This window comes from Podarcis pityusensis, assembly GCF_964106645.2.
Source record: "Podarcis pityusensis genome assembly, chromosome: 8".
Classification (NCBI taxonomy): domain Eukaryota; kingdom Metazoa; phylum Chordata; class Lepidosauria; order Squamata; family Lacertidae; genus Podarcis; species Podarcis pityusensis.
In genome coordinates this window covers 64,212,959-64,240,939 of record NC_138033.1, presented here as the reverse complement: position 1 = coordinate 64,240,939, position 27,981 = coordinate 64,212,959, and the positions used below count along the sequence as shown (strand labels likewise).

Below are 27,981 nucleotides of genomic sequence, written 5' to 3'. Positions count from 1 at the left end.
GAGAGAGAGAGAGAGAGAGAGAGAGAGCAGAGAAGGCAGGTGCATCCGTTCCACAGCTCCAAGCCTGGCTGGAAGAGTTTTGTGGCCCCAGAAAGGAGGAAGGGGACATGGAAGCTGAATTTGTCCTGGAGCACTTACAGGGGAAAGCAGGGATTGGTGGGGGAAGCAGGACATAAGAAACTGCTTTTATGGCAATGGGAAAAAAGGTGAACCCCTTTGCCACCCATTCTCCAACGGATATATGCTCTGGGTGCTGATATCTGGCACCCAACAGGGAGATAGACATACTTAACTACAGCATGCAGACCCTCTCCCCTTGAATATCTGCTACAGAAACCATGGAATGGGCTTGCGGGTTAGGGTAGAAAAAGCACTGAAGATCCATTTGTTTTGATCAACTTTTCTGTTGATTAGGAAGCTCTCTTGAGGCTGCAGAACAAATCTGGCTGTTAACCTCTCTACTAGGTAGCAAAGAAGAAAGGTGAAAGCATAACACATACACACACACCCGCACTCAGAAAACCAGCTCAGGCTGGGAAAGGGAATTCTATGCCTTGCTGCTGCTTTGGAGATGCCACTGGACTTCACTTTGGTGCAATTAAGTGGAGACGCCTTAGAACAGAACTCTGCCAAGTTCTGCCAGAGATCTGGAACGTGTTAGCTGTGCCTTGGACTTCTCTGCCCAGTTGCCAACACTTCCCGCATTCTGGCACGTTTGTGGCTAAACTCAGGGCCACCGGAACTGGAAAGGAATCTCAGAAAGGAGGTAGGTGGGGGAAAGTTCAATAAGGATCTAGACAGGGTTTTTTGCCCATCTCTCCACACCGCAAAACCTCCTTGCTGCTGGAACTTTGTGCACGGATCTTATTTGTAAAGCGGTTTGCACACTGAAATAATTTCTCCAGGATAAGTTGGCCAGAGCAACTTCCCCTTGGGGGGGGGGGGGGGCTGCTGTAGGCATGGCAGCCTTTCCAGGAAGATTTCACAGTGGGGAATCCGCCAGCCAGGTAACTCTGCCTTTGCATGCTTTCCCACAGTGAGAGAACCACCAGAAAGCATTAGACGTCCCTGTAGAAAAACATCACTTTTTAATCCAACAAATGGAAGGAATCAGGCTGAATTTGCTGTTAAGGGTGTGAGCTGCTCTATGGTCAGCACAGTGCCTGGAATGTCGACTGCTTATCCACGCCTCCACCTCCCAGTCTTGTAAACCCTCTGTTGTTTTTGTTTTAAAAAATATTTGGAGGCTTTGCACTCCATTTGACTGGGGCAGGTGCAGGTGACTATGGAATTCTATGCTCTCTTAAAAAGTGCCAGATTTGGTTCCATTCTGTGGGTATGGCTAGTCCAGGCTTCCTCAACCTTGGCCCTCTAGATGTTTTGAGACTACAGTTCCCATCATCCCTGACCACTGGTCGTGCTAGCTAGGAATCATGGGATTTGTAGGCCAAAAACAGCTGGAGGGCTGAGTTTGAGGAAGCCTGGGCTAGTCAATGAAAGAAATATTCCCTCTAGATGGTACCCAAGGGAACCCTTGGTCCTTCTTCTTTTAGAAAGCTTTTAAAAAATAAAATAAAATCCTTTGTCTACAAGGCAGGCACCCCTCTAAAACTTGGACAAAATTTGCATCTGCACATATAAATCAGCATAGGCAAATGTTATGCAAATTTGTGTCATGGGTCAGGATAGGCAAATCTTGGTTTCTCTTAGTTTCTCATTTTTTCTAATCTGAAGTTCAGTCAGTTTGTGATTCACCCGCCCCCGTTTAACCCTCATGAAAACTCATGAACATTTTAGTGCGAATTCCTCCTAATATACAATTTGTTTGTGTACAACTTGGCCTAATATACACATTTTGGAGAAGTAATTCCTCCCAATACCATGCATTTTTTTAAAGTTCTTTTCTCTATCTAGCTATGCATTGTTATATAACCTACCCTAGCATGTGCAATTTTGCACACATTACTTGGCTGGAGAAATGCATTGCAAAATTCAGAGGTGAGAATTTCAAAGAATGGCTGTGTTTCAGAAAGGGCGAATTAGGCTTTTACATGCAAATCCCCACCCCTACTCTTAGTTCTGGGCCTGTGCCCAAAGTCCTTTACGGACTGAGACCCGTTCCAAATGCCCTTTCCCCCTTAAAAATCACCCCTAGTTTCTCAGCCTTTTTCGACAATATTCTGTGCTGGTGTAGTGTTGTTCAGCCCTCAATAACTAGGGGAAGGCGAGTGGGGATTGTCAAGAGGTCTAGGGTGAAATGGGATATGTGTGTGTAAGTGGGAAGGAGTGATGTACCTTTCTAGAGAACAGGAATCACACCCAAGCTTTTTCCCTCCCGACACTACAAGTTGTCATTTCTTAGCTGCCTTAAAACAACATGATTCTCTGAGAACAGCAGATCCTCTACAGTAGTACAGGGTGTTTGGTTTTTTGGGCATGGGTGGATGTGAAGAAAGAGTAAGAGACCAGTTAAGATGAGTTTGGAGAACAGTTTTGACAGTGGGGTCAGGGATTGTGGTAATAGGACCACAGCAAAAGAGCAGAAGATGGAGATGGATCAGGAATCCCACCAGGGCAAGCCGCTTAGGTGGAAGAGCCCAGCGAGCACGAGGGGGTTTAGCGCTCGGCCCCCACACAGAGGTGGGACCTAAATTCCTGGGAGATTTACTGCTGAGAGGATAAAGGGGCTTATACGTGTGTAGGAACTGGAGGTCGTGCGAGGCTATGGCTGGACTCAGGTACAGAGCCAGGATTGGCTGGTAAAGTTGCAAGTCCAGGGGGCAGCCGAGGCCAGTGTTGCTTGGAGGGGCTGGGACGGGGGGGAGAGGCTACTCTTACAGAGCATTTCCAGGGAAGCGACAGAGGACATGCTTGGCACACTGAAGAGTCCAGCTTCCCTGGGAAAGGCTCCTGTCTGGAACCCTGGACAGAAGAAGAGCTCTGCTGGATCTGGCCCATCCTAGTCCAGCATCCTTTTCTCACATGGGTAACTGTTCTGAAACGCAGGCCCAAAGGAAGGCTTGTGGTTGGGTGCAGGGCTACCAAAGAAGGAGTCCAAAACCATCACAGACCCTCCAACATTTCTCTGATGAAATTAGGGACACCCTATTCCATAATTCCATAAAGGGACGCGGGTGGCCCTGTGGGTTAAACCACAGAGCCTTGGGCTTGCCGATCAGAAGGTCGGCGGTTCAAATCCCCGTGGTGGGGTGAGCTCCCATTGCTCGGTCCCTGCTCCTGCCAGCCTAGCAGTTCAAAAGCACACAGTGCAAGTAGATAAATAGGTACCGCTCCGGCGGGAAGGTAAACGGCGTTTCCGTGCGCTGCTCTGGTTCGCCAGAAGTGGCTTAGTCATGCTGGCCACATGACCCTGAAGTTGTACGCCGGCTCCCTTGGCTGATAGAGCGAGATGAGCGCCGCAACCCCAGAGTCGGCCACGACTGGACCTAATGGTTCAGGGGTCCCTTTACCTTAATTACTATTCCATAATAGTAAAATAATAATTTTATTATTTATACCCCAGCCACTCTGGGAGGCTTCCAACATGTATAAAAACATTGTAAAACATTAAACTTTTTTTTTAAAGTTCCCTATACAGGGCTGCCTTCAGATGTCTTCTAACGGTAGCATAGTTACTTATCTCATTGGCTTGGGGAGGTCGCATAACCCCATACCCTCCAACATTTCTCCGATGAAAATAGGGGCATCCTAAGGAAAAGCTGGACATTCTGGGATCAAATAAGAAACCAGGACAGCTTTGTAAATCTGGGACTGTCCCTGGAAAATAGGGACACTTGCCGAGGGTCTGCCAGCAAGGTCTCCCAGGCTTTACAGACCTGGGACAGGCAACCCATCTCCTTGCTGTGGAGTCTATCCTATGTCTCTTAATGCCGGGAGACCTGGCAAGCTGATTTGCTGTAAGTCTATGGCTTCCTTTAACAAAGCACTAGAACTGATCACTATGGTGTTTTGGCCATCCTTCTTTAGTATCCCTGCACCCAACCACAAGCCCTCCTTTGGGCCTGTGGTTCAGAACACCAACCAAATTCTCCCAATTCGGTGCCTGCTCCAGAAGTTGTTCTCTACTTCCCCATATCCCAGACCGCAGCAGGGACTGATGGGAATTCAGAAATATCTGTAGGGCCACCGGTCAGGGGAAGGCTGCCTGCAGAGGCCCTTTCAGGCAGAGTAGGCAAGACTGAGCTTGACAAATCAACGTAGTAGAAGGCAGTGTTCTATGTTCCTATCCAGGAGGGCATTCTTTCCAGGCAATGCACTCTGGGCTGGACAATGGCAGATCAGTAGGAGCAGAAACCAGCAAGAGCTAGTGGACTCAACAGCCTTGGAGGAATGTGCAAATAGGTCAATTTCAGTTTCTCTCTAACTCCCCCCCCCAAAAAAAATCTTAAGTTCAGTTCTTCGTATTTCTACATCAATTTGGGATTTGTTTTATTTTCAATGTCCTCATCAGCATTTGAGCGCAGGTTTCTCTTTATACATGTTTGCAAAGCAATTTTCTCTCAAAAAATGCATTTTTGTGTGTAGCTTTCATTAACCTATTAATTTTTGTGCACACAACTCCCCCCCCCCCAGCATATGCATCTTTTTTTTGTTTGCATGACTGGGAGAACTGCACTGCGACTTTGTGCATATCTGGAAAAATGGGCACATTTCAGCAGGTGCATCATTTCAGGAAGGGCCAATGAGGCGAATGCGAACTTCTCCCTCATCTCTATGTGGCCTTGGGATCAAATCCAGCCAGTGCTTCTTTCTGCATATTTGAGTGAGGCAGATTCACACTTTCTTAGCAATTATGGGTTTTTCTGCATGCAAAGTCATCTCTTCCCTCTGCAGTAGTATCTGTGCTGCAGATTCAAGACGAGAGGTTTAGGCAGAACAAAACTCTCTCCCTGCTGAAAGCTAAGCATTCAGGGTTCTAGCCCTTGAATTGCTAGTTTTCTGCATGCAGGGATTCCCCTGCAAAACATGGAGAGAAATCACTTATGTCTCAGGAGAGGCTTGTGTTACTAACTAGTTGCGTTTCACAGCAGACAACTGGGGACAGGCAGAAGGTGGTTCAGTTAGGACCAAACTAGACTAGGATCAAAGAGATCTGGGATTAAATATATGTGTCTGCTTTTCCCTTAGTGGAAGGCATGAAGAAACTATAGAAAGGGTGTGGGGAGACCACCATCACCATTACATGGCACTGGTAAAATAGATATTTAGGTGATCTGGATCTCATCTCTGTTGCATTCTATCCAAGTAATTGCCTTATACTTTCTGCTCTCCTTTCATCACTGTACTGCATGGGTAAGGTCTCTCATCCATACAGGGGTACCTTGGTTCTCAAATGCCTTGGTACTCAAACAACTTGGAACCCAAACACTGCAAACCCGGAAGTAAGTGTTCTGGTTTGCGGACTTTTTTTGGAAGCTGAACATGCTCCATTTTGAGTGTTACGCTTCTGATTTGAGTGCCACACTTCCGTTTTGAGTGTTACGCTGAGGTCTGTCTGTTTTTGCTATTTATTTTGCGTTTTTCTTTTACGGCTCTTTTTAGTTTGTTTTTGTGACTGTGTGGAACCCAGTTCAGCAACTGATTGATTGATTGTGTGACTGCAGTACATTGTTTATTGCTTTCATTTTATGGATGGTCTCGTTAGATAGTAAAATTCATGTTAAATCACTGTTTTAGGGATTGTTTTTAAAAGTCTGGAATGTATTAATCCATTTTGCATTACTTTCTGTGGGAAAGTGCACCTTGGTTTTGGAACGCTTTGGTTTTGGAACGGACTTCGGATTACGTTTGAGAACCAAGGTGCCACTGTACTTGAACAGTCCTCCTCCAGAGAGGTCCTAGGACCTGGGAGAGAACAGAGTTCAAATCCCCACTCGGCCATGATGAAGGTTGACCCTGGGCCAGTCACTGCCTCTCAGCCTAACCTACCTCACAGGGCTGTTGTGAGGATTTAAATGAGGAAGGGGATAACCATCTATGCCATCTTGAGCTTCTTGGAGACAAAGCTGCGATATAAATGCAATAAATAAATCTCAATAAAATAAACCTGCCTGCCCCCCTAAATGCTTTGCACTGCAGTTCCAGTCAGCACAGCTGTGCTAAAAACATCTGGAGAGCACTAGGCTGCGGAAGGCTGAACTAAATGGATCTTTGGACCAGTCCAGGAGAGTTGCTGTCATTGTTGTTATTGGCAGAAATCTGGATTCTGCACTTTTAACTCATTTTTTTAAAATGTGGAGACACTGATGATGCTTGCTATGAATTAATTTCAATTTCTTGTGAGGCCTGGACTCCTGTAGAGAGGCAGGGAATATTTAGATATTTTAAACAAGCACGTACAAAGATCCAGCACATGGCCTGAGCAAGTCTTCCGCCAACCAGAATAAATATCAATTCCTTCCATGCAAGAGAGAACTTTATTTCTTAACTTCAGCATCAGAGAAAACAACACTGACCCCCCCCACCCATGAACAACAGGCACACTAATCCTAAAATCTCTCCACACATGCCCCCCACTCAACCCCCCTGTTTCCCCCCTATTGCACTAGCTGGAGCTAACAGAGACAAGCAGGGGTGGTGGTGGTGGAATGGAACATTTGTAGATCAACACACTGAGCTAATCAGAAGATCCCACTTCTGCCACAAGTCAAAATTACACAGCTCAAAGATCACGCAAGCAGAACGAGAGGTTGATGCATCTGTTCGTGTTTCGTTTGCCCAAACTTCCCCGAGTGATGATTTTATTATTTGAGATGTCCTCTGAGACATAAATAAATTCCTGCGGGGAAAATGAGAACACCACCGCACACTCAATGATGGGGGGGGGGGGATGCGGCTGAAAATTCTAGGACCCTGTTTCCAGGCGATTTCAAGGGCTGAGAGCGATCTGCTGCTACTGTGCTACAAACCACAGACAGCCAAACAGATGCGATGTTATTTGTGCATGTGGCTGTGGGTATTTTTATTTTTTATTTTTAAAAAAGAATGGAAATAGCTGCGGGAAGGTCCGATTTGGATTGGGACCGTGGTTGGAGGCAAAGGGTTAAAGGCCCCCTCCTGATCCGCATCACACACCTCCCCGCAACGAATGCTACTTACTTTAAAACAAACAATCACACTATTGCTAACTGAATAATGAAAACATTGCGAACGGTACAGCCTGCAATGTTTGAAGCATGTCGAATAAAACATGCTACTCGAGAGTTGCTTTTCCTTCTTCTCGTGGAGTGAGAGCAAGAGCCAGGCTCAGGCTAGGGCCCCATCTGCACCATGCATTTAAAGCGGTCTCACACCATTTTAAGCAGTCTTGGCTTCCGCCAAAGAATCCCGAGAATTGTAACTTGCGAAGGGTGCTGAGAGTCGTGAGGAGACTCCCGTAGAGTGGCTTAACAATCAAGCGCTCTCCTTAGGGAACTCTGGGTGAACAGGGTTCTCCTAACATCTCTCAGCACCCTCAGAAACTACAGTTCCCAAGATACTCTGGGGGAAGCCATGGCTGTTTAAAGCACTACTGCTTCAAATGTACAGTGCAGATGGAGAATAGGTTGCTTAGGGCAGGTAGTAGATTTGAGATCTAAAGGTAGGTCTCTAAGTGATTTGCAGGAGATCAGCAAGGACTCTGACTCCCAGATGTTCGATAATAGCAAATTTATACTAAATTAGGCTGCTGAGATGAAGAACGCTTTTTGGAGGGAGATGGAGAGAATCAGGGGTGTTGTGTGACCGGAAGACTGTGTGTTCCAGTACTGAAATCCATGCTCAAGGATATCCCGTTCCTTAATTCTAAGAGTATATTTGCACCTGGCTCTGCCTGATGGCTCTCAGGGCTTGAGTAAAACTCAGAATAGATCACCAAAGCCTAAAATTTGCCCTTCCTTGGCTTATTGCAACTACTCAGTGTTACAATTTCCCAAAGGAGCGGGCTACCAAACCTCTTACACTCAAAATAATGAAAGATAACCATGCCCTAGTGAAGGCCTCAGCCTGAGACCCTGGAAAGCAACTGATGGTTGACATTAGGGCCGGCCCTGTCATTGGGCAAAGCTGCCTCGGTCGGCAGATGCTGAGGGACAGTAGTTCCTCCTCCCCACTGGCCATTCCGCCTGATCCCTCGCATTGCGAATAGATCAAGCTGCACTTATAATCGTTCATGTGCCCCCTCCATGAGAGGCCTGGAGGGTGGCAACATGAGAACGGGCCTTTTCTGCAGTGGCTCCCTGTTTGTAGAATGCTTTCCCCAGGGAGGTTTGCCCGGTACCATCATTGCGTATCTTTAGGTGCCAGGCAAAAAACGTTTTCCCCCTATAACTAGGCCTTTGGCCGATTAACACTCTAGAATCATAGAACTGTAGAGTTGGAAAGGACCACAAGGGTCATCTAGTCCAACCCCCTATAATGCAGGAATCTTGCCTGATGTGGGGCTCAAACTTACAACCCTGAAATTAAGAGTCTCATGCTCTACTACCTTTTTTTGCAAGGGGGGGTGTGTGGTATTGATTTGTGTTTGCTTTATTGTGTACTTTGCGTTCTCATTTTTATTTCTATGTTGTGAACTGCCCTGTGATCTTTGGATGATATGCGGCATATTAATTTAATTCATAATAATATTCTCATTCATAAATGCAGCAAAGGGGGAAACAAATCATGAATAAATGCATAGATATTCTGTGCCTTAGACTATTCAGCTCTGATCTTCCCTCATATCTTTAGTCATAGGGGAAGAGCAGGAAGAGGACATGTAGTGTAGATATGATGTCTGCTCTTCCTACTGATCTGAAAGAAAAGGAGCCTTTGAAGCCAATTCTGCACAGATTCAGGGGCACTGTGTACTGACCGTGACCATATGTGTGACCCCACTGTTGCTGGTCTGTCTTGGGTCTCAACATGTTGACGTACCAGGCGGACCAAAGGTCTGGTGCATCAAAGGATTGTAGGGGCAGTTCAGCTAGACCAGGCGAATGGTCCACATGGGACATAATTTTGTTTGCCACGATGGCCAATCATGTGTCTCTGGGAAGCTGAGATGATGATGACAACCTTCCCCAGATACTCACAGAGCTCTAGGAATGTGACTAGAAGCACCATGGCTCAGTGGCAGGGCACCTTCAGGTTGGGAAACAGACCCCTGTCTGAAACTGGAGATACTGCCAGTCAGTGTCGACAACACTGAGTTAGTTGGACAAAAGACCTGATTTAGTGTTTAGCCATTGTGATCAGCAGGGGTTGGCAGACCTGCCACCCTCTCTCTGTAAAAATTGGTCTGGTCCTTTCCCCAAGATTGGCCACCACCAACCTCGTGGTAGCAAATCCCTCGTATAAATTACGTGATGGTTCAAGGAGACGTTCTTTATGCCTGCCCTGAATAATGCAAATCAATGGGTTCTCAACGAATTGGAGATGTTCTCCCAATAGAAGTAAGGCGAAGTGCACCTCTGGCCCCTTGCCTCTGTTCTCCAAGACACGGCAAGGCCTTCGCTGAGGGCCCCCATGTCCTCAGCCCCCTCCTCACTCCCACCACCGGCTTGAATAAAGTTGTCGCCTTTGAGAGCAGCCCCAAGATCACTTTCCACAAAGGTGGGTTGGGCCGCAGTGGCGCTGGTAGTCTGCACTGTGTGCCTCTGAGTTTGCATGGAAAAAACCGTGGCCGAATCTCTCTGCGCATGCCCTCTCTCCACCCTTCCAGGAAGCACCCTCAGATATCAAACATCTCAGCCTCCTTCTCCTTCCAGAAGGAGAAGCTGCGGTCTATATAGCGGCAAATGTCTTCGTTGCTAAACTCCCCGAGCTCCGAAACGAGCTGGACCGAGTTCTTCCTGCTCTTGGGGTTGAGGGACGCTGGGGTCAGTTCATCTGTGGTCATGCTGGGCTCTTGGACACTGCTGACCAATGTTTGGGACGATGCCTGATGGGAGAGAATGGAGGGTGGGCGGGGCGATGACACCGCCGACCGCTCTGCGGAAGCCGCCTGGTCGGGCTGCAGGTTGTCACCAAAGAACTCCTGCTTGAGGTCCTCGAAGCCATCCAGCCAGTCCCTCTTGCCGGCCTCTACCTCCTCCATCACCACCTTGTGGAAGTGGCGGATGAGCTCCCAGCTGTGGCTGCCCAGCCGGTCGAACATCTCGTAGCAGAGGAGGTGGCGGAACTTGCGCTCTGCGCGGCTCATGCTCATCTCCAACAGCTGGAAGTAGCCCAGCATGAAGAGGTCCAAGGTGAGGCTGTCGTAGGCCACAGGCGTGCCGCTGATGTGGGGCAGGAAGTGCTCGGGCCAGTAGAGCATGTTGGTGCGGCTCAGGCGGCGGATCTGCCTGGTGGGCACCTGGCTGATGATGCTCCTCCAGTGGGCAATCAGCTTCCCGACCACTTGCCGCTGCTTCATGAAATACAGCAGCCGGTCGTCTTCGCTGGGCTTCCTCCCCAAGGGCATCAGCCGAGCTCCGTCCGAGTTGGCGTTTGCAGCATCAGAGGCGGCCACCTTCCTCTTGGGCGTGGCCTGCCTGACCGACTCCGTGAAGGTCCACTTCTTCCAGTGCTCCAGGAAGAGGTAGACGATCCTCTCCTTCCGCATGTCGATGTAATCCTGGACGCAGCTCAACTCTGTCTGGACCGGGAGGCTACGGGTCATGTGGTCAGGGCTGAACAGTGCCTCCCCGAAGGGGTCTCCCGCCACGCATGGGACGTCAGCCTGCTTTGGGAAAAGGACCCCCGCTTCGCTGTAAAGCAGAGGTGCATGAGAGAGAGGGATAGGTGGCTCCAGGCCCATGGTGGAGATCTCTTCTTCCCCGAGCCCACCAAATGGCTCAATGCCGGTGATGTAGTCTTCTTCCAAGATGGGCTCCCGGCCAAGAGTGAACTGAGCTGTCCCCACTGGCAAGGACCGCTTCCTCTTGTACACCCGGCTGGGCATGGCATTGGGCACCTGTGCCTGCATGTGCAGTTCATAATTGGCCTTGAGGTTCTTCACTGACACCCCCCACTGCATGATCTCCTTCTCCACCTCCTCCCGGGTGCAGCTGAAGGACTGCGACCGAGTGATGTTGGAGGGGCCTTCTTTGAGAGGTGGTGCGGCCCCCACGACAGCAATGCTGCTCGCCTGCTCCGGCCCTTGCGGGGTGACCATGTCCGCCAGGGTAATGGCCTTCCCGCCCAGGGTGGCCAGGAGGAGCGCCATGCTCTTCAGGAGGGTGGAGATCTTGCTGCACCAGGCCGGGAGGTCCTCGGCCTGGCCTTGCATGCGCTTGGGGTTGACGGTGAAGTGTTCCTTCGCCAAGGCGGCTGAGACGGGCAGCAGCTGCTGCAGCTCCTGCTCCAGCTGCTCCAGCTGGGTCTCCACCTTCTGCACCTTGTGCATCACCTGGAGGTTCTCGATCTGCCTCTCCAGGTAGAGGATGTCCTCCTCGGTCATGAGCTCCCCGAAGGGCCCCAGGATAGCCTTGTGGGCATGGGAGTAGCGCCAGCCTTCCTGGTGGCTGGATGGAAGCTACGGCAGGGCAGAAAAGAACAGAGGGCAAAGGGGCTCCCTCAGGACCGTCCACTACATTTGCCCGGGTTTCGCACACGCCACAAGGCCTTACATGTCCCTTCGTGGTGTAATGGTGGCGCAACATGTTGACGCTCCCAGGGAGTTGCGCAGGCCGGGGTGGGGCGGGTGGGGTGCAGCGGGGCAGGGGAAAACTGGAAAGTGGTTGGAGGGGGGGAGGAGATAGAGACACTTACAGTTTCCAGCTCACATGGCGGGCAGCGAGAGAACCACAAGGAACACAAGGGTGTGATCGACTCAACGGCAGAGGCCGCAGGTATGATGCTCACACATTACACCACCGAGTGATCATGTAAGGCATTTAACGCTGCAGTATTGTGCTTTGTAGTGAACGGGGTGTGTGTTGTCTGTTAGGGGGTCCTTTTTCAGGAAAAGCAAGTTGGTTGGTTGGTTGGTTTTACTTAGACAGACGGACCAAATTGAAGACACGGCAGCAAATAGTGGAGCTTGGTGGGCCACCATCAGATGCTGGGAACCCCAGCCTTGAGTCCAGGACCCTTAGCACCTACTGCAGGTTAAATGCACTTCAGAGTCAGCCACACCAAGGCAAAGGATGCAGGACCATGCCAACCACATGCCAGCCGCATGCCCCTCACCTCTCCGCCTCCCCCCAGAAAAGTCTCAGGTGACCAAACGAGGTGGGAAAGAAGAACCCCGAGCCCTGGAGGCTCAATGAACTTGATTTGCAAAAGGGGCCACGGAACCAGGCTGCTCATGTTGGAGACTGAAGGTCAAGGAAGGAAGATGGATCATAGACTCACAGAATTGAGGAGCTGGAAAGGGCCCCAAGAGTCCTCTAGACCAACTCCCTGAAACGCAGCTAACGGGGAGTAGAGAGATGGCTAGGATTGATAGGTAGATAGATACAGGTGTCCATGGGAGCAATCTGCTAGTGGGGTTGATATAACTGTATCTCATCATACAACACGGCAGTCCAAACCCTGGTTATGGAAGGGTGCAGCAACTGGTGCACCCACAGCTCAAACTGGCCCGGCAGGGAGGAGCAGGGAAATCGAACCGGTGCAGGAATTGTCCCTAGGCCCCTGCAGGAAGCACACGAACCTGCCCAGCTGGCAGAACAATGCTGTTGTTGCTCTGCAGCGGAGGGGGGTGTCTGCTTATCACAAGTCCCCCCCCCCCCCCGCCGTAGCTGGTGCAACAGAATGGATTGCAGCCTGCATTGCTTGCCTTTGACAGAGTGTCCAAGCCAGATGGATGGAGGTCCAGTGGGCCAAATCTGGCCACTGAAGCAAGTTATTCCGGTGAATGTAGTGATCATAATCAGAGTCCTTTCTGTTATCTAGAGCCAATGGTGGTGTAGCGGTTAGTGCGTTGGACTAGGACCTGGGAGAGACCAGGGTTCAAATCCCCACTCAGCCACAAAGGTCGCTGGGTGACCATGGGCCAGTCGCTGTCTCTCAGCCTAACATACCTCACAGGGTTGCTGTGGGGATTTAATGAGGAATGGGGAAACCATCTATGTCACCTTGAGCCCCTTGGAGAAAATGCTGGAATATAAATACAATAAAGAAATCTTAATAAAATAAAACCGCCCCCCTCCCAAATATTTTAATTTGCAGTTCCAGCCAGCATAACTGTGCTAAAAACATTTGGAGAGCATTAGGTTGTAAAAGACTAAACTAGATTGATCTTTGGACCAACCCAGTAGAATTTTTGTTATGGTTGTTATTGGCAGAAACCCAGAATTCTGCACTTTCTTTGGAGGAAAGGTGGGATAATGGATAAATACCTGTAAACAGAAATGGTAATAATAATAGTAGGAGTAGGAGAAGTAACAACAATTGCATTTTAATCCATTTCTAGCTTATCATTGATTTCATTTTCTGAACAGTTTAGATAGCTGTTCTTCTGTGCCATTGCCTTATTCTTCCTGTAAAGCCCTTTTGAGATTTGCCCCTCACAACCAAGCGATGCACAAACCTTGTGAAATAAAACAAATTTAGAAAACCCAAATGATTGTGAATAGTAAACAACAATACCGTATTGGAAGGACCACAGGTGAGCTGCTCGTTGTCCTAAAGTAACGTTAGGGCAGCTTCCTAAGTAATTTTCAAAGGTTCCTGCCAGCTAGCTGAGGCAATAAAGAGCTTGGTGGATCAAAATGATCTGACCCAGGAGAAGGCAGTCCCCAGGGGTGGGTGGGGGTGGTTCCTCCCAGGAAACCCACTCTGGGCTGGAGAACAGTAGATCAGGAAGGGGAGGAGAATCCAGAAAGAGCTAGTGGACTGAGCAGCCTTCCTAAGCCTGGTGTCCATGCTGTTGGGACTCTCATCAAGCCCCAAACAGTCTAGCCCAATGGTCAGGGGGTTGATGCTTTCCTCAAAGGGAGCCTCACAGCAAACACAGGTGACAAGCCCAGGGCACGCAGCACCACACCATGCTGACCAGCCCCCCCACGCCCCCCACGCTTCCTACCTTGCGCCTCTGCTCTTCCTCTTCCTGGATCTTCACCTGCAGCTTGCGGACCATCACCTGGCGCTTCCACTCCGGGATGGGTCTCCCCTGCTCATCGTGGGTGGGGATCAGGGCCTCAATGTCCACCTGGCCAGCCGCGGCTGACGAGGAGGGCGACAGCGAGGAGCCATTGACCACTGGCTCTGGGGAGGCCGCCGGTCTGGGCGCGGGAGGCGCATCCGGGGTGGATGGAGGGGTCGGTGTCCTAGTAGGGGAAGGGGAAGATGCAGGAGCCTCAACCTGGAGTTGGGTGGGGTGAAAAGGAGCAGAGAGTTAGGGACAAGAGTTCGGTTTGCACTTACTTATTTCATAAAACGGATACACCGCTTGTGTGTAAAACAGCGGTCTATCCAAAAAAGATAAAACAAGAACGTTATCACAAAGGAAAATGGACAACAGCCCTGTTTTGAAACCCGTAAGCTTGTTTGCTGTTGCTAACCACCTCCTTGAATGGCTCACTGGATCAATTTCAAGTAGGGCCAGATCTGTGGGCGGTTTCCCTGTCCTTATAGCCTGTGTGATCCAACACCCATACACTTAATCAGTAGACAGATTCTTTACGACATTGTCACTCAGCGAAGTGAAAGTTTGGCGAAGGATCAATGTCCAGGTCTGAAGTTGTGTCTAGCATCTTGCCAATGCTACCCGTCTTCCCATCAAGGGCTGTGATCAAGTGTCGCAGGGGTAACTCCTTGGTGTGGAGGGCACAAACCAACCAGATCATCTGACGACCAAGCTTGGCCCATGGTACCACCCTCCCAGCCACTGGTTCTGCCCCATTCCCCAGAAACCTCTTCTTGATGTTTTGACAGGATCTCCTTTAGTGCAATTTGGATCCATCGGTTTGGCCTCCCAGCCAAGTCTTAACTTTTGTAGAATCATCTCCAATGGCCTGCAGGTCCTTTGGAGCCTACAAGATGATTAGCAATAACTTCAGCTGGTTTGAGCCTTTCTCCGGAGCGAAGTGGTAGATTTTCTCTTCCACCCAGTTCACTGCACACAGAATAATGCTGTTCTGTGATGATGCTAGAGAGCTACTGATCTGAATGATCTGCTTTCTTCTTCTTCTTCTTCTTCTTCTTCTTCTTCTTCTTCTTCTTCTTCATCATCATCTTCTTCTTCTAGTTTATATACTGCCCTATACTCGAAGGTCTCAGGGCAGGTCACAGAATAAAATCAGAACATAAAACCACAAAATACATAATCAAAATAAAAACAACAACCCATTAACACCCCCCCCCCATTTTAAAAGGGCATTAAAAGTTACTCTTTCAGCATAACTTTAGTTGTAACTTTACAGCCATCAAATAATCAGTTTCATCCTTCTGACAAAGATAATAGGATTCCTGATCCAACAATTTCAAACCTTTTTCTTGGACCCAACTGGCTTTATTGTGATCAACCATGAGTTTTGTTGTCTTCTTCAGTGATCAAGCCAGCATCCATAAAGGTGGCAGTGGTGATGGAAGCTGTGGCATGCAGGCCAGCACCATATCTGATGCTCTGCATGACAACGTCATGTGTTTCTAATATATTATACTCTTGTCTTTTTTTATTAGACGTAGAAGGCATGCTTGGTTTTCCTAATGTCCATTCATAACGTCCGTAATTTCCATCTTGGGCACCAGCTATTCTTCGTTTTCACCAGCAGAGAAAATCATTTCATTTGATGGTTCTGAAGCATCCCGTTTCCTTCTTCTCTACTTATATTCCGCAAGGCTTCTTCTCTCATCTTGCCACTTCCACTTATGCTCACGCATATATATATGAGTGACTGCAGGCACTTGGCAATCATTTTTCATAATTTCCATGCCATTTCACACACATTTTCACACACACACACACACACACACAAAATAATAATAGGACGAGTCAATATTTTTCAGTAGTTATTTACCAAGCAAAACCAAATTATGTCAAGTTAACCAAAATATCTTTTGAATTCCCAAGTCATGTTGCAACTTCTTTGCCCATCCTCATTTTTGGAAAAGTTGAAAAATTCAACACGCCCCAATATACCTGTGGTTACGGAGTGCCCATGTGCCTCCAATATTTGTATAAGGAATAAAAGCATGCCATACATGGGGTGGGGGTGACACCTACAGCCATTTGAGCTCTTCTCTTTAGATACTTACTGTTTGGGGACATTTTGGCAGGCTTGAGGAATTGCCTCAGGATGGATTTTGGAATGTGCTTTCTGTCCAGAGTGGCTGGGGAAACCCAGCCGGATGGGCAGGGTATAAACAATAAATTATTATTATTATTACTGCTGGGAACAGTTTGCAAGAGTGCAGCCGTGTGGGGCAGAATTCCCTGCAGCTGGAGTGAGGAATCCCCCCTGCCAAAAAAACCAGCCTTGTTTTTGCATTAGTAAAAGCTTAAGGACCCCACTGATAAGCCCCCATCTGCTGCCCACCCCCACATCCCCTTCGCTTCTTAAACAATAAAGGTGATGCTGTTGAAGTGAGCTCCAGAAGACTCCTCTCCCTTTCCCTCTCTCTCTTTCTCTCTCCACACACACACACACACACACACACACACACACAGCAGCCAATCAGCTTCCCTGCTTCTAATTACAAAGAGTTAATCCTGCTCCAAAAGCTTCTTTGGGTCCTCTGCCCTCCCCCCACTCCCACTTCTAAGGAGGATAAGGAGGAACGTGGTTGGCAAACAGGCAGGCACCAAAGTCTGTCACCTACGTTGGTGGCTGTCTGGCCAGAGCCCGAGAAGATGGTGGTGAAGCCCTTGCTCTGGGGTGTGGGTTTCAGGCTCTTCCCGGCTTTGATTTCTGCCAGCAGCTCTGCGTTGTCACCGGTCGGGGACATCATGTTGAACGACTTGGTGCCTGAAACAGAAGGCGAAGGGGAGGGCGCGTCAATTTCAGCCACTCTCACTTTCCCGTTTCTTAAATTCAGTTTGTCCGGATCTGGCCCAATCACCTTCTAAATCCGGCCCGCGGACGGTCCGGGAATCAGTGTGTTTTTACATGAGTAGAATGTATCCTTTTATTTAAAATGCATCTCTGGGTTATTTGTGGGGCATAGGAATTAGTTCATTTTCTTTTTTTTCAAAATATAGTCCGGCCCCCCCCAAGGTCTGAGGGACAGTGGAGTGGCCCCCTGCTGAAAAAGTTTGCTGACTCCTGACCTAGGGCTTACATGACACCCAAGCCACTTCCACGCGGTGGTTGATCGTGACCTTGCTGCTGTTCATACATTTGCAGCATCTACGCCACAATGCCCCCACACAATATTTCCCCATTTAATCCGGATTTACTGTTTCCGAGGAAAATCCGATCAGTAAAACAAACCAATAAACCCCAAAAAGAGTTGATCCAGATTAAACGTGGGGTAGAAAATACAGGGTGGCATTTCATGAGGACGTTCCCCTCCAAACCTGTCTGCAATAAACTGCCCACATCTCCTCCTCTCTGACTTGCTAGTTTTCCACGTGGATGGATTTTTAAAAAACAACAACAGGGGAGCATTCATCCTAGGAACGACAGATCCTTTTAATTTCGGTTCTCTGAGTTTCTCATTCTTCCAACTCAGCTCATATTTCCACAGCAATTTGCATTAAAAAAAAAAACACCCCAAAAACCATTACCGGCATTTTACTGTGGATTTCTTCTAACAAAACCCATTTTTGTATGCAGCTTTGGCTAGCATACACATCATTGCAAGCTGTTTCCCCAGTTACGTATGTTGCATTCTTGTATGTATGTTATTTTTCCTAACACGTGCATTTTTGCATGCATCACCTGGTCAGATAAATGCATCGCAAAATTCGGTGGAGTGGAAATTTCAGTTAGCATTTGGGTTGAGGAAACGAGGGAGTTTTTCCTGCAAACAGAAACAAAACCGAACCAAACCTCCACCTCTTCATGCATACAGTTCTCCTGCCTGCAGTCTCTGGCAAGGTTTTGAAGATAATGGGGAGGGGGGCATTTTCTCCAGAAAAAGTGCATGACCAGAAAAAAGATCCTCATCATATTCCACCCCCACATAGCTGCTACTACTACTACTATTTATATAAAACACCTGGAGATCTGTGACCTGTTGCCTCACCTAATTGCAACCTCACTCAAGAGACATTTTTCACATTATCTTTGTAAGAAAGAGGCTCAATGGTTGGAGCTGGAAGATCAAACAATTCTGCCAGTCGAGAGCTCTCTGGGTAATTGCTCAAGCCCATGCCTCCCCCTCCCCCAATTAGGCTGCCTCGGACTTAATCATGGTCCACAGCAAGTGACTTGAGCATTTCCAGTCACTGGCAGGAGAATTTGTCTTCATTTGTGTTACATCGCTCACCAGACAGACCTCTACTGCTTCCACCCGGCTTCTTAAGGAGCTCTACCAGGAGCTCTGCAAATGACCCCCCCCCCCCAAAAAAAACCCCTGGAGTCAAGAGGACCACACCTATGCTCTGTGTATTTGAAGGAACCGCCTTGGAACACAAAAAATATGCAATGCGGGGGCGATGATGTCCTTAAGAGCCCCGGCGAGCCTGGGACGCACATGGTAATCCCATCTTGGTGGAAGCTGGAAACATTCAAAGCAACGGCAAGCTAATCGCTACACCACGTTCAAAGCCAGTGGGGGGAAAGTAGAGTGGGCAGAGGTGTCCCACGACATCACCGCAAAAAGCCAGCTTTGCTGTCGTTCGGGGAAGAACCAAAACATGCTGACACCTCCAACCAGTTCTACAGCATCCCAAACCAAGACGACTCACGTGGAAAAGGAAGCCCACAGACTGAAGCATGCAGGATGCAAACAGGGTGCCCGACACTTCAAAGACAGATAGACTTGTGCAGTTGGAAAGGGTGCCAAGGGTCATCTAGTCCAACCCCCCTTCAAGTGCAGGAATCGCAGCTAAGGAATCCCTGACAAATGGCCACCCAGCCTATGCTTGAAAACCTCCAACCACCTTCCGAGGGAGACCCTTCCACTGTCCAACAGCTCTCACCATCAGGGAGTTCTTCCTAACGTTTAGGCAGAATATCCTCTTGATTGGGTCCTTCCAGCAGACCGCGCACCCCTCCTCTGAAGCCCGCAATGGCGCCTCACCTTTTCCTGAAGCGACCCATCCAGCGTTCAGGTGCAAGGAATCAGACAGGTAGAGGTTAAGAAGGGATAAAGGAGGCCAGGGGAAGGCCAGGGCTGCGTTAGCCAGGTGCCAGCCCCTCCCATCTTCCCAGGGGGACCCGGAATAGCGCTGATCTGGGCTAATGAAAATCCCATTTCGGGAGCTATTTAGTCCCGTTGGGTTACAACGCCTCCCCACCTGGCTAGTTCTGATTCTGGAGCGCAGGACTAGATGCTTGCTCCAGCCGTCGCCTGACCTCACACACCTGGCACCAACCACAGAGGAGCAGGAAATTGAACCACTAACATTGTCCCGGGTGTTCTGACCCACTTAGGGGGCGGGGAGGCGGTTGCCAAAGCTGGTCAACTGCAAGGAGGATACTTGCCCTGTTTGGTGTGCGTCAGCATAGCATGCAGGGCGCAGCCCCAGCGCTCCTGAGCAGACGGCGCGGCAAGACAAGACCCAGGCTCCTCGCGCCACCATCTGTCTTCCTGCGCCATGCGGCTCCGTCGCTCCTAATTCCCTAGCAAGGGGCCATGGTGCCACCAGAAAGGGGCGGAAGGAAAGGCTCCAGCGTCAGCCTCCCTCCTCCGGGCAGGAGGAATGAATGGACGGGGTCTCGGGAGCGCCTTTCCCCTCGGGGAGCAAAGACAAAAAGCCTGCTGGCATTAATGGCCCACTTTGAGAAAACGACATGCTATTAAGAGCCGGCTTGAGACCCCAAATCCTCCTGGATTCAGGGCTAATAAGCGCCATGTGTTGAGCGGCTGCCAAATTGGAAGTGCTAATAAGCCCCCGGGGGCCCCTGATAGATGTCCACGTGGCTCGGCTAATGCGGAGCATATGAGCACAAACAAAAGGAGCCCTGTGTGCCTCCTCCAGCAGAGGGGCGGCGGGCACAGGACAATCGGGGTTGGGGAGGGGTGAACTAGTGAGAGAGGCTGCAGAGGGGACAAGGCATTCCCAAGAGAATGAGCACTGCTCTGATCCACAGCGAGCTTCTGCCCTCGGCTCTGGTGGAAACTTAGCCCCTGAGTTTTGGGGCTGAGGCCTGGGGACTCGCAGCCCATGGGCCCCCAGGTAGTGGCAGCAGGTGATGGCAGCAGGTGAAAAGGCCCAGTATCGTGCAAATAATGGGGACCACTGCGGCTGACACTGGTTGCCACAGCACCCTTTCCTCCTTCTTATCTCATCATCATCAACCTCTATTACGGTCCAGAGACCCAACAAATCGTTACAAAGCAATACACAATTCATACAGCCTACCTACAGGTTAAACAAGCATTTTGTTCAGAATATAGGGATCATTGGTTCTTGCAACCACCCATAAAAACTTTGCCACTGCTAATGTTCTAGTGTTTGTCCGGTCTTCCAATAGGAACCTGACATAGTGAGCCTCTGATTTTCCCAGGAAAGGTACCAGCAAGGGTAATATCAGTTCAGCCCTGGCTTGCTCATATTTTGCACAGTGCAACAAAATATGTTTTATGGAATCGATGTCTTGAGCACACGAGCAAAGTCTGTCTTGGTAGGGAACTCCTCTCAACCTGCCATCCAACACTGCAGAAGGAAAGACGTTTAGTCTGGCTTTGGTGAAAAGCCTTCGATAATTTGGTACTGCCAGGTTTTTAATGTAAGATGTTAACTTCTTATCTCTGAATACATTTTATAGCCAGGGGACATGTATATAGTTGGCTATCCAATGTCTCTTAAAAAATCTCTAAGGGAGGGCAGGATTGTGTCTATTTCAGCCTCTCTCTTTTTTCTCATTTCTAAAGTTCAGTTCATCCCATTTCCACATAAGCTTTTTTTTTAAAAAAAAAATGGACTGCAGGATTGTGGAGTTGGAAGGGAAACCCAAGGATCATCTAGTCAAACCACATGCAATGAAGGAATCACCTATGACAGGTGGTCATCCAACCTCTGCTTAAAAACCTCCAACAAAGGAGAATTGACTGCCTTCCAAGGACATCCGTTCCACGGTCAAGCAGCTCTTACCACCAGAAAGTTCTTCCTAATATTTAGTTGGCATCTCCTTCCTTGTCAATCAAAGCCATGGTCTGGGTCCTACCCTCCGGAGCAGCAGACAGAAAGCTTGCTCCACCTTCCTTTTACAGCCCATCAGATATTTGAAGATAGCTATCACATCAATAGTGATTTATCATATCCTTGCATCACGGAAAGCCACCGTGACTTTTTCCCTGCACCGGGATTTTGCAAGGAGCACACGGTCAGAAATTTCCCAAAACGTATTTAAATAGAGTGAGGCTGTGCAGATTCTGGGAGGCACACTGAAGCAAAACAAAAACTGCAGTTGCTTTGGGGAGATAAATTAATTGGGCTCGGCCATTTCTGCAGAGGAAGAAAATGAGCAATTGTCTCTGAGGTGCGATCTGTTACTCCGAGGACTGTGCTTCTGTGTGAAGCCTCTGGGGATCAGCAGCGAATACCAAGAGACTTGTATGATGTTTGTAGCATGGTTTGAAATGCAAACCAGCTTCCTCCCTGTTTCATAGCTGTTCTGGGTGCTGAGCAAAGCATTCTGGGAATGGTGGTCCTAGGCTCCCATACCAACAACAATTCCCAGTACCCTTCCCACCACACTTGGCCTTTGGAGGAAAGGCCACAGCTTGGTGGTAGAGCATCTCTATATCCTGAATGATTGAAGCAGAGAGGCAGAGAGAAGGCAACCATTTGCCTTGAGGAGGTTGCCTGTCGTGTCTCTGTGTGAGTCAGGGAAGCAGAAGCATATGAGTTTCCTAGAGGCATTTGGCAGCCTGATGGAGCGACACAGTCTTTTAGAAACAAGCTTCCGTGTGTGTTTCTCAGTCAGGATATAGAGACAGAGATTCGGTGTGTACGTTCGTAAGCTGAGGCTCTAACGCCCTTATTGCCATTTGCAATCCGGATGCATTGCCAGACTCAATTTGTACTAAATAATGTAGGCTTGCCATGGGGTGTGGTGACAGGTAAGCACCCAACACAAAAGCCTGAGGATTAAGCCTCCATCAATATTTTAAGGAGCTAAAGCCTTTGCTAAGGGAGGCAACTGCAGATGTATTTAAAAGCAGAGAGTGGGAGGGAGAATGTTTCTGAACTGCAAGATAGTGCATGGGTTTTGCACCAGTTGAGCCCTCATGACTTCCCCCAAGGAATCCTGGGAATTGTAGTTTTGCAAGAGTGCTGACAATCTAGTTCAACAGCCAGTTCTTTCCCCTCTTTGAAGAAGTAAATAGCTCCTTTCATTTAAGTTTACAACAGGCCATTCCCAAGGGAAAGCAACCACTCTCTCAGGGGCCCATACTTCCCCAAGAAATTCTGGTTTTACAAAAAAAAAAAAAAGGCTCCTGTTTGCTCCCAAAATGTCCAAATATAAGACACTGAGCCTGAGTTCTTCATCAGCATAACATGAGATTCCCAAAATCCTGTCAAATAGTATGCCTCGAGACTTGCAAGGGAGACAGAGGGGAAAGGGTGCCTCTGAGCAGGTTTAGAGTGCCGCCCACACGGCGAAGTCCATGAAAATTATTAAAATTATACAAGTGTATTATTCCTTCCTACAGTATACCTGCACCAGCCATGCACTGATTACTCTCTTTAGGGGGGAAAATCCCTGTCTGTCTGTCTTCCTTAGGGTACTAATCTACCCTGACCTAAAAGGGCGTTTCAAGAATTATTGTGAGAATGCAATTGATATAAATGCTCAAAATTATGATGACTGTTTCTTCACCATCTGGGACACTTCCTTATACATGTGTATAAGATGTCTTATGGACCTCTCACTACTCAAATATTAACCGCTTGTAGTAAGATTGCGAGATCCACCCTCCAATAAACTGGGAAGCCTTCAGCCTGCCCAAAATATGTATGGCAAGGAGCACAATTCTGCAGAAGTGCAGGAAAACAACAACCCCTTAGCATTCAAATTCATTTTTTAAAAAAAAGTTTAACACCTTCTTGCCAAGTTTCTAGCCCCTTGGGTTGTGGAGCTGTACTCGGAAGTATGTGGGGAACTTTGGAAACCTCAGAATCCAGAGGCAAGCAGCTGAATAAGATTCCTTGGGGTTTCAGATACAGAATCAGGGCCCTGAGAGCCTCTTAGCCACACCCAATGGCAGGAAAACAATTGTCTAATTTTATGCAAAATTAGACAAATTTCGTAGGCTCAGTATGGGTCCCCAGAATTTTTTCAACTGTAGTCTGGCATGCACACAGCGAGTGTGACTAGCCCTCAAGAAAGCTCAACCCCACACAAATTAGGGCTCTGAAGCAAGGAAGCTACACAACACAAGCATATTAAATAGGTACAGTCAGAGATATGGCAAAATGGCTCACTGGACTTACTCTTCATGGCTTCCAAGTGGAGAAATCCTTCCTGGAAAAAGCAGCCATTGCTCATGGAACAGGCTGGTGCAAAGCTCTGGGGTGGGGTGGGGGTGGGGACGGCCAACACAGCAGGTCCTTGGGGGTGGGAGCCAGAAATCTGTCACCCGGGCCAAGTGAGAGGAAAAGGCAGGGCTAAGTCGGAGGGGTGGAGTTTGGATAAAGGTAAGTCGAGATAACTGCTTCCTTCTGCCTCCTCCTATCAAAAAAAATAATAATCTACCTGCAGCCCCCAAAGGAGAATCGTGGCTATATTTTTTTGCCTCAACACCCTCTGTTTTCCGACAGTTCTAGGTCTTCTTGGAATTTTAGACAAGAACATGAAACATCCGAGTCACGCTGACATTTTTAAAGCTACAATTTGCTTCCATTTGACAGTTCATTGTAGAATCTGGTGGACTTTGAGATTGCAGGGAGAGGACAGGGAAAGCGGGGAAGCTGTAAAACACACACTAGCCTGTGACCCACAGTCACCGTGAAGCAGAAGCAGTGGAACTCTGAGCTCTGGGTGTTCCCAAGCCTGTTTGGACCCATAAAAACATTGGGGGTTATTATTATTATTATTTTAAATGGTCAAACAGGGCTTTTGACCTGCTGGACTGTGTTCTTGTTGATCAACTACTCTGTTTCACACTTCTACCTCCTGCGTCCCAATTTGGCTTTAAATGTTTATTTTTTAAAATAATTTGTTCTCGTGGCTGTCACATGGATCTTTGGTTTCCCACACTGTTCAACCAGGTGTTTCTGGGAAGCTCAGAAACAGGGCAATACCCACCTCCCACTTTTGCTCCTTAGCAATTTTGGTTCAGAGGCAAACATGGAAGCTTCACATAACCATCACAGCCAATAGCAGCTGATACACCTGTCAGACGGGAAAGTCGCTGTCTGACTTACTTCCGGTGGAGGAAGATGATCGCCGCTGGCTGGTGGATGGAGGGTGGTTCTCTGTTGGCAATGGAGGGGGTGGCGGTGGGGGGCAGACGCCCTCGGGGAGGGGTGGGGGAGGAGGAGGGGGAGGCATCTCCCCGGAAGGCTTGTTCTCCGCTGGGCTCCCGTTTTGCACGTTGTCGTTGGACAGAAGGGAAGCCTGAGAAGGAAATTGACAACAATAGCAGCAGCGGCAACAGAAGTATGGGAAGGGGGAATGAGAGACAGAGAAAATCAGTGCCCTCACCAAGAAATGCTGCAACTACTAGCTACAACGACTGTGCTCTGCCTCCATAGCTTCTGAATACCAGTTTTGGGAAGCCATAGGAGGGGAAAGGGCTCTTGTGCTCTGGTCCTGCCATAGTGGGCACCTGGTTGGCCACTGTGAGAACAGGGTGCTGGAGTGGATGGGCCATTGGCCTGATTCAACAGGGGTATTCTTAGGTTTTATGACTCAACCTCCACTCAGAGGATGGCCCTCCTTGGGGAGGATCAAAGCCTGGATTTCAACAGAGATAAGCCAGCACCTACTGGCTAGTATGTGTGACCTCACCAACCCACCTTTGTCTACTTCCACAGAAGTAGGGCAGACAAGCTGGCACAGAGATATGCAGCTCAAGTCCCACCTTGGCCCACCTGCAGCCAAGATGCAGATGGATAGATCATTTGAGAGCAGTGGAGGCGACTTCCCCGCAAATGCAGGTGTCTTCTTCCAGAGAGGGGCAGTGAGGTGGGGTAGAAAGCAGAAAACAGCCACTGTGGTCAAAAAGGAGGCAGGTGTCTGCCAGAGACAGCTGGGGAGGAGGGCAGCTGGTCTTTTGCTCTGCCTGCTTACTGTTTCTTGGTCCACCTCACCAGCTGCTACACCACGAAAGGGGTAGAGGCTGATTTTGCATGTTTGCAGCCCATCAGGGAGAAGTCAGCACCTACTGGCTAGCATGTGTGACTTCACCAACACACCTCGGTCTCAAAGCAATCGCAGGAACAGTTTTGCAACTATGCTAGAAAATAACTGTGAATTTGGGGGAGCTGGTTGTATATGCATTTAAGTGTATAAAAAAAATGTTTTTAAAAGTGGATGAACTATCTGAAGCAACAGAGGAGGGGCCAGGCAGATTGGACCTAGTGTTTGAGTCATGGTTTGTCGCATAAACCTACTGTGATCAGACGGACAGCATGGTGTAGTGGTTAGTGTGTTGGACCAAGTCCTGGGAGAGACCAGGGTTCAAATCCTCATTTGGACATGAAGTTCACTGGAAGTGACCTTGGGGGCCTTGCACTGCCTCTTAGCCTCGCCTACATCACAGGGCTGTTGTGGGAATTAAACAAGGAGAGAAAGAGAGACCCATGTATGCCACTTTGAGCTCCTTGGAAAGAAAAGTGGGCTATAAATGCAATCAGTATATAAACCATTTTTAAGAAGGTTGTGTCTGTTTTCAGTCTGGGGCAACCCACTGTCTCTACCTCTGACTGTTGTCGGAAGGCCTATGCTCTGGAAAGAGCCTTCACAAGGACCACACACTCTCCCCCTGTCCCCGACCAGCAATTGGCCGTTACTCAGAATGGCTAGAGAGGAACAGCAGCTGGCCAGAAGGAAGCAGTATTCCCTAGTGGCTCACCTCCTCACTGTGCGCCATCCTGCGGTTGTTCCCGGTTTGCTCTCCCACGCTACCACCGCTGCCCAGGTGCTTGTAGTAATCCCCGGTGCTGGGCTGCTTGTTGAAGTTCCTTGATTTCCTGCTAGAGTCGACACGCCGCAGTTCTGGGCTGCTCTCAAGCGAGGTGAGCTGCAAAACCAAGATGCCGGATTTCTTTTATTACAGCAAAAAGCATGAGGACAGAGCCCCACAGATCTCCATGTTGCAGAGAAGGCGCCCGCACCACTCAGAGCCCAGAGTCTTGTTTGAAAGGATGCGAAGAGGTAGGCTCATTAGACCCATTTTATAGACAAGTATACTGAGCCCCAAACTAGTTGACACACTCAGTTCCCAAGATCCTTTGAGGGAACCATGAGAAGTAAATTAGTTGGAACACCCTGGCCAGTTGCGTTGCCCTGGATTGCTTTGGCTTCTGCCTACACAACACAGATAGCCTGCTACTATATAGGACCATCAGAATGTAGAGTTGCCTGACCACGAAAAGTCATCTGAAGTCTCCAGGTTTGCCTAGCCCTCTCCTGGTGACAGGTGGGGGCTTGAATCTCCAGGTGGATATCTATCTATCTATCTATCTATCTATCTATCTATCTGTCTGGAAGACCTGCAACTTGCAGGCTTCATCCTAGCACGAGCCAGCTGCAAATTAGAGCATACAGTCTCTGCTCTCTTCCCCTTTCCCAATTAACCTCCATCTCCAGGGCTCTGTGGTAGAAGGGAGTGCAGAGAAAGAAAAAGACCAGGGTTGGACTCAGGAGGAAGAGAGGACTATGAATATGTGTGTGCCTACCTGTCAATCACCTAGTGTCACCATGACAAATAGCTGATTCAATTTCAAAAGGGGGGGGGGAGGAAATTGTGAGCACGCTCCATGAGCACTCCCGATTCTCCCTTCCTTCCTTTGCAGGTGCAGTATGACATCATGCCTATCTCTTTGATTAAGAACTATTGTCTTAATTTTTCCCCCTTTTCTCCTTCCCCCTCCCAATCAACTTTCCTTTGTGTGATGTCTTTCAGATACTAAGCCTGAGGGTAGTTAGGGACTGCCTAACTCTAGCAACAGCTGTCTATTACCATAGCAAGAATCGTCTCACCCCCACTTTTTTTAAAGCAGTGATAAAACTGACAAGGCTGTCGTCATCCTGGCAGCAAATAAAAATAAAAAATCTGGTGAAATGGATAAGCTGTGTCAGTTTTACTGAGCAGAAGAGAACCTTTGCCACTTTCACAATGGTTTCCACCTTCCTCTTCCTCTTCTAAATGATTGGCAGTGAGGAACAGACCTTCACTTCTCCTGCTGCGATGCTGAATTCATTTGCCACTCCAGTAGAGCACTAGCGCAAAGAATCCCTGACAGATGGCCATCCAAACTCTGTTTAAAACTGTCCAATGAAGGCCACCACCTTTAGAGGGAGTCTGTTCCACTGTCAGACAGCTTTTACCATCTGAAAGCATTTCCTAATATTTAGTCGGACTCTCCCTTCTTGTAATTTGAATCCCTTGGTTCAGGCTACCCAGAGGAGAAGCAGAAAACAAACTTGCTCTGTCATACCAATATTTTTGGGCTTCCTCCCAAGAAGCCTGGGCGCTGTCCTTTGTTAAGGGTGCTGAGAGTTGTTACAATTCCCGGAGCTACAATTCCCAGAGTGACTTAACAATCATACACCACTGTGCAAATTAATTGAAACAAAGCATGTTTTCTATCTTACTCGTAATCCTGTACTCAATACAAGCACGAAAAGTCAGTTGATCATTATGGTGTTGGAAGCCTGCAGCCCATAGAAGGAATGATGCGCTCGCCACAATATATTGAGGTTCTACGAAAGAAAGCTATTCCAGAGCTGGGAAAGAGGTATCCTGATGGTACTGGGATATTGCAGCAGGACCTAGCCCCCCTGT

The 27,981-nt window shown here is 48.6% G+C and overlaps 2 protein-coding genes across 2 annotated transcripts in view; both read right to left on the bottom strand.

Moving 5' to 3' along the window:
- Positions 1 to 27,981, bottom strand: part of LOC308483363 (espin-like) — a 116,953-nt gene that overhangs the window by 3,454 nt on the left and 85,518 nt on the right. Inside the window, exons 8-11 of the mRNA XM_081017153.1 lie at positions 26,047 to 26,214; positions 24,395 to 24,587; positions 16,732 to 16,877; positions 13,994 to 14,272 (exon numbers count right to left, since the gene is read on the bottom strand). Of these exons, the coding sequence (XP_080873279.1) occupies positions 13,994 to 14,272; positions 16,732 to 16,877; positions 24,395 to 24,587; positions 26,047 to 26,214 (786 nt within the window). The remainder of the gene's footprint in view (positions 1 to 13,993; positions 14,273 to 16,731; positions 16,878 to 24,394; positions 24,588 to 26,046; positions 26,215 to 27,981) is intronic.
- On the bottom strand, positions 9,713 to 11,624 carry LOC308483140 (espin-like protein; the record flags this gene model as incomplete). Its single annotated transcript, XM_081016725.1, has 2 exons — positions 9,713 to 11,497; positions 11,592 to 11,624. 2 exons carry the CDS (start codon positions 11,622 to 11,624, stop codon positions 9,713 to 9,715), a joined length of 1,818 nt encoding a protein of 605 aa, XP_080872851.1.